The sequence below is a fragment of the Eumetopias jubatus genome, unplaced genomic scaffold (genome assembly GCF_037043125.1).
Source record: "Eumetopias jubatus isolate StellerSeaLion01/CBP00866 unplaced genomic scaffold, mEumJub1_p1.0 scaffold_6, whole genome shotgun sequence".
NCBI lineage: Eukaryota > Metazoa > Chordata > Mammalia > Carnivora > Otariidae > Eumetopias > Eumetopias jubatus.
Window position 1 is genome coordinate 75058985 of NW_028274812.1, and position 17622 is coordinate 75076606.

At 39.5% G+C, this 17622-nt stretch overlaps 2 protein-coding genes across 11 annotated transcripts in view; one reads left to right on the forward strand and one right to left on the reverse strand.

Moving 5' to 3' along the window:
- The window catches only part of DOP1A (DOP1 leucine zipper like protein A), a 115210-nt gene extending 105229 nt beyond the window's left edge, over positions 1 to 9981 (reverse strand). For all 7 annotated transcript variants that reach the window (XR_015768339.1, XR_015768337.1, XR_015768335.1 and 4 more), the window contains exon 1: positions 9889 to 9981. The gene's annotated coding sequence lies outside the window, so the exon portion shown is untranslated. The remainder of the gene's footprint in view (positions 1 to 9888) is intronic.
- A 2295-nt stretch (positions 9982 to 12276) lies between these two features.
- UBE3D (ubiquitin protein ligase E3D) overlaps positions 12277 to 17622 on the forward strand; it is a 154217-nt gene continuing 148871 nt past the window's right edge. For all 4 annotated transcript variants that reach the window (XM_088023923.1, XM_088023922.1, XM_088023924.1 and 1 more), the window contains exon 1: positions 12277 to 12411. In XM_088023923.1, coding sequence (XP_087880049.1) covers positions 12335 to 12411 — 77 coding nt within the window. In that variant the 5' untranslated portion in view covers positions 12277 to 12334. The remainder of the gene's footprint in view (positions 12412 to 17622) is intronic.

Genomic DNA, 17622 nt, shown 5'->3' on the forward strand with positions numbered 1-17622 from the left:
GTTCATCCATGTTGTGGTATGTGACAAGATTTCCTTTTTTTTTTTTAAAGTAGGCTGATGCCTAGAATGGACCCTAACGATCTCCTTCCCTTTTAAGGTTTTAAATAATATTCAGTTCTATGTGTACATTTATCCATTCATCTGTTCATTTATATTTTCTACTTCTAGGCTATTGTGAATGGTGTGGCTATGAACTTGAGTGTGCAAATATTTCTTCAGGGTCCTCTTTTCAATTCTTTCGAATATACCCAGAAGTGGGAATGCTGGACCATATGGCAATTCTGTTTTTAAGAGGAACCACCAAGCTGTTTTCCACAGTGGCTGCACCATTTTACATTTCCACCAACAGTACATAAGGGTTCTAATTTCTGCACATCCTTGCCAACAGTTTTCAGTTTTTTGATAGTAGCCATTGAAATAGGTGTGAGGTAGCATCTCATGGTAGCTTTGATTTGCATTTCTCTAATGACTAATGTGGCTGAAAATCTTTTCATATGCTTCAGCCATTTGCATATAATCTTTGGAGAAATGAAAGATTTCTTTCATTTCTTGAAATGGGCACTTGAATAGTGTCTGCCCATTTTTTAATTGGGTTATGTTTTTGTTGCTGAGTTGCAGTTCTTTATATATCAGGATATCAGTCCCTTAGATACATTTCTGAAAATTTTCTCCCATTCTAGATTGCCTTTTTATATTTTTTACTGTATCCTTTGATGTGTAAGAGTTTTTAAGTTTGATGTAGTCCCACTTACCTATTTTTGCCTTTGTTACCTGTATTTTTGTTGTCACATCCAAGAAATCATTGCCAAACCCAATGTCAGGGTTTCCCTTATGATCTCTTCTATAAGTTTTATGTTTAGGTATTTAATCTGTTTTGAATTAATTTCTCATATAGCATAAATTTCCAACTTCATTCTTTTGCATGTGGATATCCAGTTTTCTCAATACCATTTGTTGAAGAGGCTGTCCTTACCCGATTGATTGGTCTGGCACTCTTTGTTGAAGATTATTTGACCATATATACACTAGGGTTTAATTCAGGGCTTTCTATTCTACTCCACTGGTCTACAGGTCTGCCTCTATGTCAGTACCACACTGTTTTAAAATTATTATAGCTTTGTAATATGTTTTAAAAATCTTTTTAAGAACTTCCTTCTGCCTGAAACACTAAATCCCAACTTAACTTGGCTAGTACCTACTCATGCTTCAGGCTTCAGATTTTACCCCTGTTGTGAAGTCTTCCCTAACTATTCTCTCTCTCCAACAGTCACATATACATCTCCTTGCTGTGAATTCCCACTACACACTGTACCACAGAACTTTGCTTTACCTGATTGAACTGTGTGATTCCCAAGGGTATTAATCCCTGTGATAGAGTACTCATCTACCATTTTTAGCTCTCACATCCCCAGCTCCTAGTCAGTCCTTGCCTGACTCACAGTAAATGACTAATAATTATAAAAATTAAAGACAACAGAATATACTCAGCTGGTAAAAAGAATAAAGTCTATGTTATTGATTTAGAAAATGCTTATATGAACTAAAAAAAAATCAAGGTGCACAACAGTGTACATAGTATGCTACCATTTATACAAAAAGGGAAAAATACAGTCACATAATCTGCATGTATACGATATAGCTCTGAAAAAACACACAAGAAAATAAAACTGATTACTTCTGGTTGGCCAGGTGGAAATTGCATAGATGAGGGCTGGTGGAGGGAGCCTTTTCTCTGTAGAGTTTTTTTATACTTTTAAAATCATGTAAATTATTCCCTCTTTTTGGTATTAAATAAGCTTACTTTTTTAAAAAAAGTAAAGGAGTAATGTCCCCATAGAAAATCAAATAGCAGCTGGGTAACATGTTGGCTTTACCTTCCTCCTTCATTTAAGAAATAACAAAATCAAAATGGATAAAATCTGTATCGTTAGTGTTACATTTGAACCCAGAATCATCCCACCACCCGCCAAAGAACCACAGAAACTAAGAATTTTGTGGATAAAGTACATGCTTCATTTAGTAATGTAATCCAATAGCATATTAAGTTAATCTTTAAATATTCTAAAACCATGAGCTGCGTATAAACTGCATATTGAATAAGTATGTACTGCTTATTAGTGACATACACACATACTAGCTTTTTAAAATGTAGTAGCTAGCTTCCAGGATGGCCTCCAATGATCCTCACCTCCTGATATTCTCTTGTATAGTTACCCCTCCTACACAAAATCACAGCTGGTCTATGTGCTGTCTCTTGGATCACTCATTCTGGCGCAAGCTAGCCTTTAGGTGATAAGGACACTTCAAGTAGCGCTATGGGGAGAAGCTTAGGTTTCCCTTCAACAGCCAGAAACAACCTGCTAGTATGTGAGTGAACTACTTTGGAAAGGGGTTCTCCGACCCCAATTGAACCTAAAGATGACTGCAGTCCGGGCCACTATTTGACTACAACCTCACAAAACTTAAGCCAGAACCTCACAGCCAAACTGCTCCCCAAACCCTCCTGAAAGAAACTGAGAGGTATTTATTGTTTTAAATCACTACATTTTGAGATAATTTGTTATGCAGCCATAGATGACTATAGCCTCAAAAATATTTTTTTTTGTATAAACAATTTTTTGAGTATAGTTGACACACAATGTTACATTAGTTTCAGGTGATTTGACAGGTTTACACCTTATGGTATGCTCACCCCAAGTGTAGCCACCATCTGTCACCATACAATGCTGTTACAGTAGCATTGACTAGATTCCTCATGGTATACCTTTTATTCCCATGATTTATTCACCCCATAACTGGAAACCTGTATTTCCACTACCCTTCATCCACTTAGTCCCCTCACTCCCCTCCCCTCCTACATCCATCAGTTCTCTGAATTTTCATAGGTCTGATCCTGCTTTTTGTTCACTCGTTTCTTTAGACTCTTGATATGAGATCATATGGTGTTTGTCTTTTTTCAGTCTGACTTATCTCACTTAGCGCAATACCCTTTAGGTCGATCCATTTTATTGCAAATGCCACAATCTCATCCTGTTTATGTCTGTGTAATTTTCTATTGTGCGTGTGTACCACATCTTCCTTATCCAACTGTCAGCGGACACTTAGGTTGTTTCCATATCTTGGCTATTACAAATAATGCTGCAACAAACATAGGGGTGCATATATCTTTCTGACTTTTTTTTTTGGATAAATACCCAGTGGAATTGCTGGATCATATGGTATTTGTTTTTTTTTTGAGAACCCTCCATACTGTTTTCCACAGCGGCTATACCAATGTGCATTCCCACCAACAGTACACAGTACGTGGGGGTTCCTCTCTCTCCACATCCTCACCAACACTTAATATTTCTTGTCTTTTTGATTTTAGCCATTTTGGCAGGTGTAAGGGGTTTGCATTTCCCTGAAGATTACTGATATTGAGCATCTTTTCATGTATCTGTTGGCTATCTGTATGTCTTCTGTGGACAACAGTCTATTCAGGTCCTCTGCCCATTTCTTAATTGGATTGTTTGGGGGCGGTTTTTGGTGTTGAGTTGTACAGGTTCTTTATACATTTTGGACATTAACCCCTTATTGGGTATAAAGCTGGAGGTATCACAATTCCAGATTTCAAGATATACTACAAAGCTGTAGTAATCAAAGCAGTATAGTACCAGCACAAAAACAGACACATCTATGGAACAGAATAGAGAGCCCCAGAAATTAACCCACACTTATATGATCAACTGATCTATGACAAAGGAGGCAAGCATATACAATGGGGAAAAGTTTCTTCAATAAATGATTCTGGGAAAAAGGGATGGATACATGAAAAAGAGTGAAACTGGACCACTTTCTAATACCATACACAAAAATAAAATGGATTAAAGACCTAAATGTGAGACCTGAAACCATAAAAATCCTAGAAGAGAACAAAAGGAGTAATTTCTCTGACATTGACCATAGCAACAGTTTTCTAGATAGGTCTTCCTTGGCAACAGAAAGACAAGCAGTAACTATTGGGACTACATCAAAATAAAAACCTTTTGCAGAAAGGAATCCATCCACAAGAAGGCAACCTACTGAATATTTACTTTTTAAACCACACCTCTATACTCTAACTTAAAAAAACATAATAAAAGCAGCAGTTATCACATCACATAAAACTAATGGGCAACCTCAAATTAAGAGAATCAGGTGGGCTTGGGGCACAATGCTTTGAAGATAGCCTTCCAATAAAATGACAGGTACCATAAAAATAATCATGTTGCTGGAATCCCTTTTCAGGCTTAAGGGTGGACTCCTGACTAACTGGTGATAACATTTATGGACTTGCTGGTATACAATATGGAAGTCATTTAAATACTTATTTTTCTTCCAAAATGACAGATATAACTTTAACCAAGTACTATAATCTATTTTTTTCTTCCTATGGAGAAAAACTTCTGTCCAGGAAATTTTAAAATCAAGACATTGTAAGACATGTGTTAAGTGTATATGAAAAGCCACTATGCAAAGTACATCGTGTTGAAGACAAGCAGAAGCATAATAGCAGACTGGGATGACATTTGTGGTGTACAATATACACTGGAAAATTTGATTATACTAACACATATTCTAAGGGTTTCAAGTAGCTGATACAGCACACACAGAAAGCAAACGTTTATTTGCCTGTATAATTTAAAGGACTAAGACTGCTATGTTTTTATAGTTTTTCTGATTACAGTCAGTTGTTACTTTCAAATGTAAGTTAAGAGTTTATCTGCACTGCTTTATTCCTGCTGCTTTATTTTATAGTAGAGACAGGAAAGAAACTACTCCTTTGGGTGAAAGCTCTTTAACGAAATAAAGACTATTCATCAAGAGGGCTCTTTTCTTCCAAATCGAGGTTGTATCGCAGAACCTTAGATTAACAGCAACCTGACCTCTGGTTGAGTAGCAAATTATTGTGTATACTCATAAACCTAGTATTACCATTCAGGTAAATTATTTTTTGGAAAACAGAAACACCAAACCAAATGGTCTATTCACCTGAACTCTTTGTTCATGAACACAAAATAAAGGTAATTTAAACATTAAGCTCGCAAAACATATATAAGCCTGAAAATAACCACAGCAAGTTGAAATACAGAATGTATTTTACAGAACAAGAATAGGGAATTTATTTTCCTGCCTATTCACATTAAACTCTTACCATAGAGAGGAGAATTTTTTTATTACCTCAGAAGAAAAAAAAAAAGGCCAGAAATGTCTTTTGTAGGATAGAAATATTAAAATCTAGCTCAAACTTAAAAAGTGATGAAAGGAAGAAGGGAGGTATTATATTCTCTTAGTTTATTACCTTATCCATGCTTATAGGAGCTTTGCCAGATAAACATATCAACATTTCATCACTCCTGAACAGTCATCACTTTGTCATATAAAAGGTGCCCACTGATTTTTAGATTTCTTTAGATTCAAAGGTTTATCTTACAGCTATGATAGCCTAATAATAAAAGGGTGGATGTTTTATTTGTAAAAGTAACATTAAAAACATTTTTTTGAAGGGCGCCTGGGTGGCTCAGTTGTTAAGCCTTTGCCTTCGGCTCAGGTCATGATCGCCGTCCTGGGATCGAGCCCTGCATTAGGCTCCCTGCTCAGCGGGAAGTCTGCTGCTTCCCCTGCTTGTGCGCCCTCTCTTGCTGTATCTCTGTTAAATAAATAAAATCTTTAAAAAAAATTTTTTTTTGAAAAAAGACTTATTCAATAAAGATTGTTTAGTCTTTTTATTGTATTTTTAAAGTTAACTCTAGTACACCTTTTAATTTGCAATTAAGGTTTTATTTCCCAATTCTTTCACAGATAAAATTCTAAGGAATTTTCAGGCCCTGATTAATCCAGTGTCTTCCCAAATTTTGGCCACCAATCAGATATGAAATGATTTTATGGGGCCCAAGGAGAGGGCTAAGTGACACTACTAAATCAGTGAGGAATTTATTCCCTCTTCATTCTAATTCCTCTGACTGCATCAGGAAATTCTCAGATCGATGGTAGAATGTTATCAACACCTCTGTAATTCTTGCTAATCTCCCTTCTAAACAAAGAACAGCAAGTTTTAGGCTTAAGAGTGTTCAATAGCCAATAGTGTCTAGAATTTAACAAGTTTTGTTTTCATTATTTTCAACTTTATGTCTACCTTTTGTTGATGGCAAGTGATACTTTATGGTGATTATTTCAAGTTTTCTTTTTTTTAAAGACTTATTTATTTATTTGACAGAGAGAGAGATTGTGAGAGCAGGAACACAAGCAGGGGGAGTGGGAGAGGGAGAAGCAGGCTTCCCGCTGAGCAGGGAGCCCGATGTGGGGCTCGATCCCAGGACTCTGGGATCATGACCTGAGCCGAAGGCAGACGCTTAACCACTGAGCCATCCAGGCACCCCTTCAAGTTTTCTTTAAAAATTACGTTAACAACTACACGGATATAAAGAAAAACAAAGAAAGTAAGTATACAGGAAATACGGAGATATGGTCAAAATTTTGAAGATATAAGAGTGACTGACATTTGAGAAATACTACACTTACCCATGTGGTCAAGAAATAAATATAAGTGCCTACCATGAACTATGAGCCATCAAGGACAGAAAATAAATGCTGACAGGAAAGTCAGAAGAGAACAAAGTTACTTCAAAATGAGGTAATCCAAAAAGGATTCACAGACAAGGTGGCACTGGAGCTAGGATAGTATGAAGTAGACATGCCAAGGCAGGGAGCATGCATTTGAAGAAAGCAAAAGCATAATAATACAGGCCTGAGTGGTGGCATGTTCTAAATCTTGATTGTGGTGGTTACCCAGGTATGTATATAATGTACACATAAAATGAATGCACATTATCTGTAATTTTTTCCTTAAACTTGGTACGTCTTTGACCTATGCAATGAAAACTTATTGAGATTTTAGGCTTGGACAGCTGGGCGGGGGGGGGGCGTAAATAGGTAAATACAATAAAAGGGAATCGAAAGTACTTATTTTCATATCATACATTTTCAGTAAAACCTGTGAGCTCTTATACAAAACTTGCAGCTCTATACTTCTCAACAGTTTCATTTCAGGGAGAAAATCTACCTGAATTAACGGTTACCTATTAAATGTATTGTTCCCACCCCTGCCCCCCCCCCCCCCCCCCCCCCCCGCCCGGGCAAAGGAGCACAATAGCACTCATTCTTAACAAAGTAACAAAGAACAGACTAAAGTGGTCAAACTGGCTGTGTGACACCTGACAGAATTTAGCAAAATAATTTAAGATTGCATTCAACACTTAGATCCCGTTTATCAGCAACTCAGAAATGACTGCCTTAGAATTTGTTTTAACCTTGAACTCTTTCCAATGATCTAAGCTCTTAAAATTTAGTTATTAAGTATATTTCAAGTGGCTTTTATTACATTTCATTTTTTTTTCAAAGACCTTATTTATTTATTTGACAGAGAGAGACACAGTGACTGAGGGAACACAAGCAGGGGGAGTGGGAGAGGGAGAAGCAGGCTCCCTGTGGAGCAGGGAGCCCAATGTGGGGCTCGATCCCAGGACCCCGGGATCATGACCCGAGCCGAAGGCAGACGCTCAACCAGCTGAGCCACTCAGGCGCCCCATTACATTTCATATTTTTAAAAGCTCATGACTAGAGAGGGAACTCATGCACAGTAAAAATAATGCCATTATCAACAAGTCTTGTTGGAACTTTATAATGCCATTCTCAATAAAATTAATGACTTAACCATAAAATCAAATCCAAATGTGAATTAATTATGGTTATAGAAAAGCATCAAGAGACCAGAAAAAAAAGATAGTATTCCCCTGCCATAAATCAAAGCATTAAAGTGCACTGAAACCTATGTGCATCCTTAATATTTTACTAAGGAAAATACAAGCCTTTGTTACATCAACGCATTGCCACTATATCCTTATGCCCCAGGAAGCTTAAACTGAAAGCTAGAAAGCATAATGTAGGGAATTTTAGAACTGAAAGGAGACTGAGCTCTTAATATAGGCAGTCCAACTCATGAGAGTTAGATTTACAATTTTTCAGTGGCAGCAAGCCTCAGCTCCTAGTCAGCCCTGCAATCACGAGGGTAAACAACTGATAAGCTTACAACCACTCTTTATCCATTCAGTTTTTCGCTTTCAGTACAATATTCAATAAATTACATGAGATATTCAAAACTTTTATAGTAAAATGAGCTTTGATAGATTTTGCCCAACTGTAGGCTAATGTAAGTATTGTGAGCATATGTAACATAGATGTATTGAATGCCTTTTCAAATTATATTTTCAATTTATGATGGGTTTACCAGGACATAACCCCATCATAAGGAGAGGAAGATCTGTACAGTAATTTTCAAATTGGTATTCTATATAATTATATTCTAGATGTTAACAGGTTGGCCATGAGAAAATAGGCTTTCTGGCCAGGTAAGACCTTTTAACCTTATGTGTTCCTAAATTATTTGTCAAGGAACACTGTTTTGGGGGCAGTAAGGCTGTTACTGGATTGAGCACAGTGTTTAGGGGAAACATCAGTTTGGAAAATTCTGATCTTATGAAATTCCCTTTAATGGATGACAAAACTGAGGCCTAGAGATCACATCTGGTTAGCACGAGAAAAAAAGAATGCGAACAAAATCTTTCATTCCCAGGCCGGAACTCTTTTCATTTTAACTACAAAATAGGCTCTTTAAACTGTATATAGTCAAACATTTAATTTACATTTAACATTTTGGTTATGGTGTCACATTTTCTGGTTTGTGTACTAACTCAGGTGTTTTTAATTCCTTCAAGACCTGGGCTCCTAATAATTAGACCCACCTGAAGATTTACTATTGTTTAGTACTAATGAGGAATGATTTCGTTCAGAGTGGCAGCTTAAAGTAATCACTGGAATAAAGCATTTGTATTACAACTGGTTTTAATTTACCCTTGTTACAACTTGTCAGCTCAACTAAATCACTGTGTTATCAGGTGAATTTCTTAGCATACAATGTCAACATATGTTGACATGAGAATATAGGAGATCTGCCTGCGTAGATGACAGTCAGCAACAACAAAATTGAGAGATTTTTGTCTTTCTACAGTTCTGGGCTTGTCAGGCAAACACTTAGTTTCCTATCTTTTTGGTAATTATCAAAAAAATGTTTTGATTGCTTTAACTGCAGTGTCCAAATCAGATTATCACAGTATATTTCTCAAACTCCACGGAACTGTAAGATAGTGTAAGAAACACAATTCGTTCAGCTTTAAAAGTAGTTAAGTACCACTCACCCTCCCCCCTCAGGGTAGGAGAGAAAAATGGGAGAGACCCAACAAGTAACTACTGTTATGCTGCAACTTTAAAAGGCTTGAGAATCAAAGGTGATAATGGTTAACAACTTCCTTATGACTACCCTGACTTCCTCTAATAAACTTCTGCACTCCTTTCGAACCTCCCCTCATGGAATATTAACTATGGCAGGTATTCATGTCTCCTCAATCTTAAAAGAACCCAGTAGATGAATGACACCGCACGAAGCCTGGATTCCACCAACAAAGAGATTACTCTGCGCGCCTTTACCGCACAGGTGCGACCTCCACCCCAACCTTGCGCACCGCTGGGCCCCAGCGCAGGAGGCTCGGGAGCGGCCACCCCTGCCTGGGGCCGCCCTGCAGCCTCCGCCCGGCCCCGGCCCACCGAACCCCCGCGCAGCTCCCGCCTCTCCGACACCGGAGGGCGGCCGGCCGGTTTCCAGGCTCCAGGCGGGGCCAGGGCGGCAACACCCCGGACGCCACAGCTGCTTGCCCCGAGGGGCGTCCCCGCGGCTCCGGAACCAGCCAGGCCGAGGAGGCCGCCCAGGGTCGGCAGCCGGCCTCGCGACCGCGCTGGGGGCAGGGACGCTGTTACCTGCTGTGGGCTCGGCCGCTTCCCGCCGGCGCCGCTCTCCTGGCAACCGCGGCAGCGACGCAGAGGCCGGGAGCCGAAAGGCCTAGTGACAGCTCCCAGTGTGCACTGCGCCCGCGCCCACGCCGGCGTCGACGTCGACGGCCCTCGATCCCCGCCCCCGGTCCGTGCCTCGCCTCCCGGCGCTAGTTGTCGCCACAGCGCCCTCGAGCGGACAGTCGGGGAAGCGGCCTATAGCCACCAACTACGGGGATGGTGTTTCCAACTCGCCAGCGCCAGCAACATCTTAATGGAGACTTGGAAGGAATGCTAGGAATTGAGGACAGCTTTTATTAAACAATCATTTAAGTGTTATTTAAACGATTCCTCGATATTTCATATGAGGAATTTGAGGCCCAGAGAAGTTGGGAGACTGGTGAAGTTAGGAGATAAATAGTTGTTAAAAGATTTGGACACATTTTGAGTTTATTCTCTCTCTAAATCATGTAGTAACTACAAGGAAGATTGCATTGTTTTGCCTAAACCGTAGGGTCAAAGAAAAAAAAGATTGTTTTTCACAAATGTGTGACTATATATTAAGTATAACAATCTTTTTTTTTTTTTTTAAAGATTTTATTCACTTATTTGAGAGAGAGAGCAAGCACGAGAGGGGGTAGGGTGAGAAGGAGAAGTGGACTCCTCCCTGAGCAGGGAGCCCGATGCGGGACTCGGTAGTCACTTAACCAACCACCCAGGCGCCCTGAAATATAGCAATCTTTAAAAATAATCAAACACCAAGTACGAAGAGCATGTTGTGCTAAGACAAATATTTCAATAGAATGTGGCAGTATTTAAGACTTAAGCTTTGGGGGCGCCTGGGTGGCTCAGTCGTTAAGCGGCTGCCTTCAGCTCAGGCCATGATCTCAGGGTCCTGGGATCAAGGCCCGCATCAGGCTCCCTGCTCCATGGGGAGCCTGCTTCTCCCCCACCTCTCTCCCTCTGCCTGTCCCTGTGCTCTTTCTCTCTCAAATAAATAAATCTTAAAAAAAAAAAGACTTAAGCTTTGAGAACAAAAGGTGGAAGATACTAGGAGTTGAAATCATCACCCATGATCACCATTATTTGAAGTGGAATAGTGGAAAACAATTCTTTTAACTACGTTGTTACCTCCATCCATGATTTTGAATTATTGTGGTGGATACAGGAATTTGTGAAGCACCACAATAAACTTTAAGAACTGCAAATACTGACTTTAAGAAGATTTGTCTTAAAATAGTATCTCTAGGGATGTGGATTTGTTATTTGGAAAATCTTCGCATTAAGAGGCTATCTATAAACATGATTTTCTGAATACAAGCCATCGTTTCTCTTTTTAAAACCTAACAGCCTCTTGTTTTTGTTTTGTTTTGTTTTTAAGATATTATTTTTAAGCAATCTCTACACCCAACCTTGTCTCGAACTTAACCTGGAAATCAAGCCTCCAATGCTCCACCAACCAAGCCAGCCAAGCACCCTGAGCCTCTTGTTTTTAAAGAATTCTTTATTGTAAATTTACCACCCTAGCCTTATATTTTAGTATTTCCCCATTTTAAGCATCCCCCCCTTTTAAGTACTTACATTATAGTAGAGCCTTTTCTTTACTAGGTCAAACTTTCCGAAATTATCTTCTAGAAGTATTAAGATTGACTTCTGTGAATCAGTTTTTACTTCTGCAAAACATGACGAGTGGAAAAGTACCTGTGGAATCATTCTCATCCTCGTTTTTTCAAAGGTTATAGGAATGGCTAATCCTGTGATTCATGGTACTGGATTTAACCACACTCTCTTCTGTATAGATAACAGAAAATTTCTTAACATTTTTTGCAACTGTTTCTATCTTAGAGCAGTTGTGTCTAAATCCAGAAGCCATGCCAGGTCAATCCTGGACGTTTGTTGTCTCAGAGGAGAGCTACCAAAGGACTGACAGGGTTCGTAAAAAAGATACTGTAGTTTATTAAAAAACGAAACAAGATTGTGTTTGGGGTGGAGAAATCTGCTCTCGAACCTCCTGGGGCCAGTGCCCGCCTCTATCTCCTCCTTCCGTCATCCCCCTCTCTTTCAGCCTCATTCTTACCCACTCTAGGCAAAGGAGTGTACTTGGGCTCGGGTTTTTAAGGTCACATCCTGGGAGACTAACGCACCGGGCCACGCCCACAAGCAGAAGAGTGGGAGGACAGTTTGGCTCTCCCTGCCCACCTTTGTTCCCGCTCAGACACCAGCCAGGATTTGAAAACGCTCACGCCCCCGGGTCGAGATTTCGCGGCAGCGCGTTCTCCGCCCGGCAGGTGGCGCTGTGGGCTGGCGGGCTGTCTCCATCCCGCGATCTGGTCGCGGAGACCCTCCCCGCCGCCACTGCCGCCGCCGTCGCACGTGCAGCCGCTTCTGGCCGTGGTGGCCTGTATTCGCCTGAACCTGCGGCTGGGCGCCGGCCATGGCGGCACCTGCGGCGGGGACGCACGTGTTCCTGGAGGTGCGGAGACGGCTGCAGAGCGCGCTGCTGATCCTGGGGTAAGGCCGGCGCTGGGCGTGTGGGCATCTAGGCGCAGTGCGTAGTCTGTTGTTTCTGCGGGTCAGGGAGCCTCCGCCTCCCTCAAAGGGCGGAGTTCTGAGTTTCTTTCCAGTTGCTTAGAGCCTGTCATTTACTCAAAGTGGAGTTTTCCCTCCTACCCCGTGCTTTTATCGCCCACCCCCCCCCGCCCCGGTAATCTCGGCATCACCTGGGAGCTTTTTAGAAATGCAGAGTCTCAGCCCCACACCAGACCTGTGGAACCAGAACTTATATTTTAACACGCTTTCCAGGACTCAAAATACACACTTTGTTTGAGGAGCACTGATGTAACATAACAGTGCCAGGGTTTTCCAAAAACAGTGCAAAAACAAAAACAAAAACAAAAACAAAGCCTTGCCTTCTTTTTGGGATCCTCATTAGAGGATAAAGTCCAATGTGAGAGCTTCCTATTTTGTACATAAACTCGGGTTGTTGTTTTTTTCTCCCCACGCTGTTGTCTGCAGAAAAACTGACACATTCACTGAACGACTAACAAAGGTTACAAACTTCTTATTGGAGCTCATTCTTGTATTCATATTGCGCGTTCCAATGAGAAGTCAGCAAACGTTTAACTTGTTATTCACTACACATTCAAGAAACTTTTAGGAGAAATGGTCCCTTGTTTGTTTGGTAGTATGTGACCCCCTCGATTATTCCCTTGTGACTGCCGTTTCAAATAGAGTAAATTAGATGTTAAAATCTTGAAATTTTTACTACGCGGAGCCACTCAAGAGGTAGGTCGATGCTTGCTTTTCCTTTATCGGCCTTTTCCTTAAATCGGCCAAGTATAGGTGTGGCAGTTTGGAAATTTGGCATGAGAACTGAATTCAAATCCTAGCGTCTTCGCAGGAGTAGAGTCGTTTAATCTGAATTTTTTCAATTGTAAAATATGGGTAATACTTATTAGTCTTTTTTCTTTCTCTTTTTCTTCTCTGTTTCTCCCTCTCCATCTCAAATCATAAGTTCAGATAAGTATCTCCAATTCCAGTCCACCCTGTAGGGTTATTAGCAGCCCTAGTCTTAAAACAAAAACAAGACAAAGTCCCTACTTCCTCTCATCAAAGGGGCCCTTCAAAGTTCCCCTAGGTTACTGTCCCTTGTTTAAGCAACTGAAGAAACCTGACTTTGCTAGACTACTGGTTTGTCCCTAATGGTCTTTGGCTGTTGAGTTTTATCACCAACTTGCCCCTCATAAAAGCAAATGCAACCATTCTTCTGATTTCATTAAACAAAGATTGGTTTTGCCATTTCATGAACTGTATATAAATGGATTCATACAGTATGTACTTTTTTGATTCTGGCTGCTTTCCTTCAACAGTGCTTCTGAGATTCGTGTTTCATCTGTGTCATTGCACATGACAGTCTATTTTTTTCTGGCTGAGTAGTTTTCTACTGTATGAATATACAATATTTTTACCCATTCTATTGCTGGATATTTTGTGTGTTTCTAGAACTTGATTATTATGAATAAGGTTGCTATAGCATTTTAGTGGTCATACATTTTCATTTTACCTAATTCTGTAATAGTCCAAAAGTCTATACCTTTTCATTTGGTTTTTGTTAATTCATACGTGTTCCTTTGGAAAGTGTCTTCTGATTTTTTGCCATTATAAAAAATCAGGTGGTTTGTCTTATTGTTGAATTTAAAGAGTTCTTTCTAGAGTCTGGAAATAAGACTGTTCTTATTTATGCCTTGTAAATATATGAATACTTGTTCCCAATCAGAAATTTACCTTTTCATTTTCTTAATAGTGTCTTTTCAGGAACAGAAGATTTTTAATTACAATGAACTTCAGTTTATTGCATCTTTTCTTTAATGGTTAGTGTTGTTCGTGTCTTAAGAAATCTTTACTTACCTCAAGGTTGTAAAGTTTTTTCCTGTGTTTATTTTCTAGGAGTTAGTTTTAGCTTTTATAGTTAGGTGAAATTCATTTTTTGTGTTTGGAGCGAGATAGTCAAATTTCATTTTCTTTTTTCTATAAGGATATCTGGTAGTTCCATCGCCATTAGTTTAAAAGAGTACCATTTCTCCCATCGAAATAACACAATGTCTTTGTCAGAAAACCTTTGTACTGTTTGGCATCACATATCTCTTTCTATCCTTTTACTGTTAACGTATGCCTTTAATATATAAATTTTTTAAAAGCATATGCTGGGTTGAGTTTTTCTGAGTCCATTCTGATAATCTCTGCATTTTAAATTTTTAGTCTGTTTACAGTTACTGTAAATGATATGATTGAGTTTTATTCTTGTTCCTAAACTTAAATGTTTCTGATGAGGGAGCAGAAGGCTAGCTGATACCCTGCAACCTCCCCCTACCTCCCACTCTTGGGTAGGACGTTTGTGACATTCTTCCAGGAATCTCCCACTAAATGTTAATACCTTGCTAGAGGGGAAAGCAGCCTTGGCTTGACAATGGCAAGACCTCTGATATCTTTTATCTCGTAGGTTGGAGCTCTTTAGCATATGAAAGTTCTTTTGAAACCTCCCTTTTTCCTAAATTCCCCCAACTCCAGAGTATAATCAGCCACTTCTCAAGACCTCGGTGCAGCAGCTGTTTCTGCCCAAAGGTCCTTTCCCCATGCTTTAATAAACCACCATTTTGCACCAAAGACGTCTCAAGAATTCTTTCTTGGTCGTCAGCTCTGGACCTCATCCCACCGAACCTCACGTATATTCCAAAACCCCCATCGTTTCTAGCATTTTATCACTAGGTATGATGAAATTGACTTTTGGCGAATCTGTGTGGTAAATTGCATGTTTCCTTTCTATTCCTAGCATACTATGGGTTTTCATCATTAATAGATACTATATTTTCTGAAATGATTTGTGCATGTATCGTGATGGTCATTTTTTTCCTTTCATATTTACATCTGTGAATTGCAATAGAAAAATCTGTTTATATGAAGCCATTTTAGTATGCCTGGGGTAAACCTTCAGTCCACAGATGTTTACTGAGTTCCTATTCTCATTCCGAAAACTCAGATTCTAAGTGCTGGAATCCAGCTATGAAGAGTGACAAGGGCAAAGAAAAATATACTTGGCTGTCGTTGAGCTTATAGTCTAATGGTGGCAGTGGGTGAGAGGTGAGCAGAAATTATACAAAATAAATAAAATATATATGATATTGAATGGAGATAAGTACATAAAAAAAAATAAAAGGGATAGGGAGAAAAAAGTATAACCCCTTATTCCAAATGAGAAAGCAACACTTGAGTAATAAACCAGAAGGGGAGAGGTTTAGAACTGTACAATATGTGGTGAAAGACTGTTTCCCTCTGAGAGAATAGCAAGTTTGAAGGGGTGCCAAGTTCAGAGAGATGTGGGTGGGCTGGTGGAGCGCATAGTAAAGGGTCTTAACAGAGGTATGTTAGTAAATGTTTAACAACCTGCATTCTGAGAAAGCCAGTGAAACTAACAAAAAATCTTCCCTATTTGCAGCATTTACTGATTCCTGTGGTGTAGATATTTTCACTATGGGTGATGTCAAGCTACCAAAGTGATGTCAACCAGTTTGCAAAATGCCTGGAATTTTAACATCTGTCTCTAGTATATTACTGGGTCTTAGGAGCCATTGAAAGAATTTTAGCTTGTATTCAGAGTGAGATGGGAAGTCACTGGATAATTTCAAGCGGGGTGTGGTACCTGAAAGAATATAAGTTCACAGTGAAGAAAGCCTCAAGTATGGAAAAGGTGTGGACAGTTAGGGTTGCAAACACTTTGTTTTTGGACAGTCTCAACCTTGAGAGTAAGTTACTGTCACTGCTGAATACATTACTGTGGATTTCCTACAAATAAGAACATTCCCCCATATAACCACTATACAGCCTTCAAAGCTGGGGAATAAGTTACTACCATCTTATACTCAGACCTCACTCAAATTTTCCCACATGTCTACATAATATCTATAATAGCCAAAGAACCCAGTTCAGAATCATGCGTTGCATTTCATTGTGTTTCTTTAGTCTCTTAAAATTGGAAGAATTCCTCAGTTTCCCTTGACCTTCACAATCTTGACACTTCTGAAGATTACAGCCTTACCATTTGGTTTGTTTCATGTTGCCTCAAGATTAGGTTCAGGTTATACATCTTTGGCGGGAATATCACAGAAGTGATGCTGTGTTCTCATTACATCCTATCAGGTGTCACATGAATTTGACTTATTCCATTAAAGTTCATATTAACTTTGAGCATGTAGATAAGATGATGTCTGCCTTCGCCACCATAAAGTTACTTTTTTTTTTTTTTGAGGGTTTAACATTTTTATTTAGGAAAAGATTGAGTGCGAAGCTATAATGGTTCAACCTAAACCATCCCATTTTCAATAGTGGAGTCAATTTATTCAGAATATTTTTCCTTGTCTATAAAAAACAAATTGAACAGTATTTTAATGATAAGGAAATACAAACAGACTTTAGCCAGTGTGCACTATCATAAAAGAAATAGGATGGTCTTTCCCTTCCCCTCCCTCAGCCAAAGAAGAGAATACTGCAAACTTTAAGAACCCCACCAACTATCATCAGAGTACCTGCAGAACAAGGGTAGCGCAGGATGAAACTATTTCTCTATATTCCAGAAGGCAGAAGCGTGGGTGCTCTGGCTTTACAAGTAAAAGTAGCACAGGCAGGCAAAAGCTCACAGTAAATACACAACAGAACGGGGGCCTCGGTGAAGTTGTCTGACTGGGTTACTGCTTTGACAGGAAAGAAGAAAGACAAATCTGAAGTGTAGTAAACACACACACACACACACACAAACCTTTTGTCACATTTACAGGAATTCAAACCTTTTGTATTCCCATGCTCATGGGTAGTTTTGATATACACTGTAAAGAGCTGCAATATTCAGGAAGAATACTGTAAGGTTGACAAAGGACAGGAGAATTCTTCATACTTCTGATATCTCAGATTTGCTGAGTCCAATAGCCAATTCTAACTGTTCCTACTCTTACTGATTCAGTTGGGCAAGACTCTTTTTCTCTTTATAATCAGTAAGTATTAACTGGAGAGGTCCTTTGCGACTATGTATAAATACCCTTGTTCCTCATCAGGCTTGCATTTTATTCATTCATTTATTTACATCAGTATGGACCCATGGTCTTTTATTCATTGGGTTACTTATTTTTGCTCAGATTATACCAGATGTGTCCAGGGGGAGTCTCTTCAAGATGA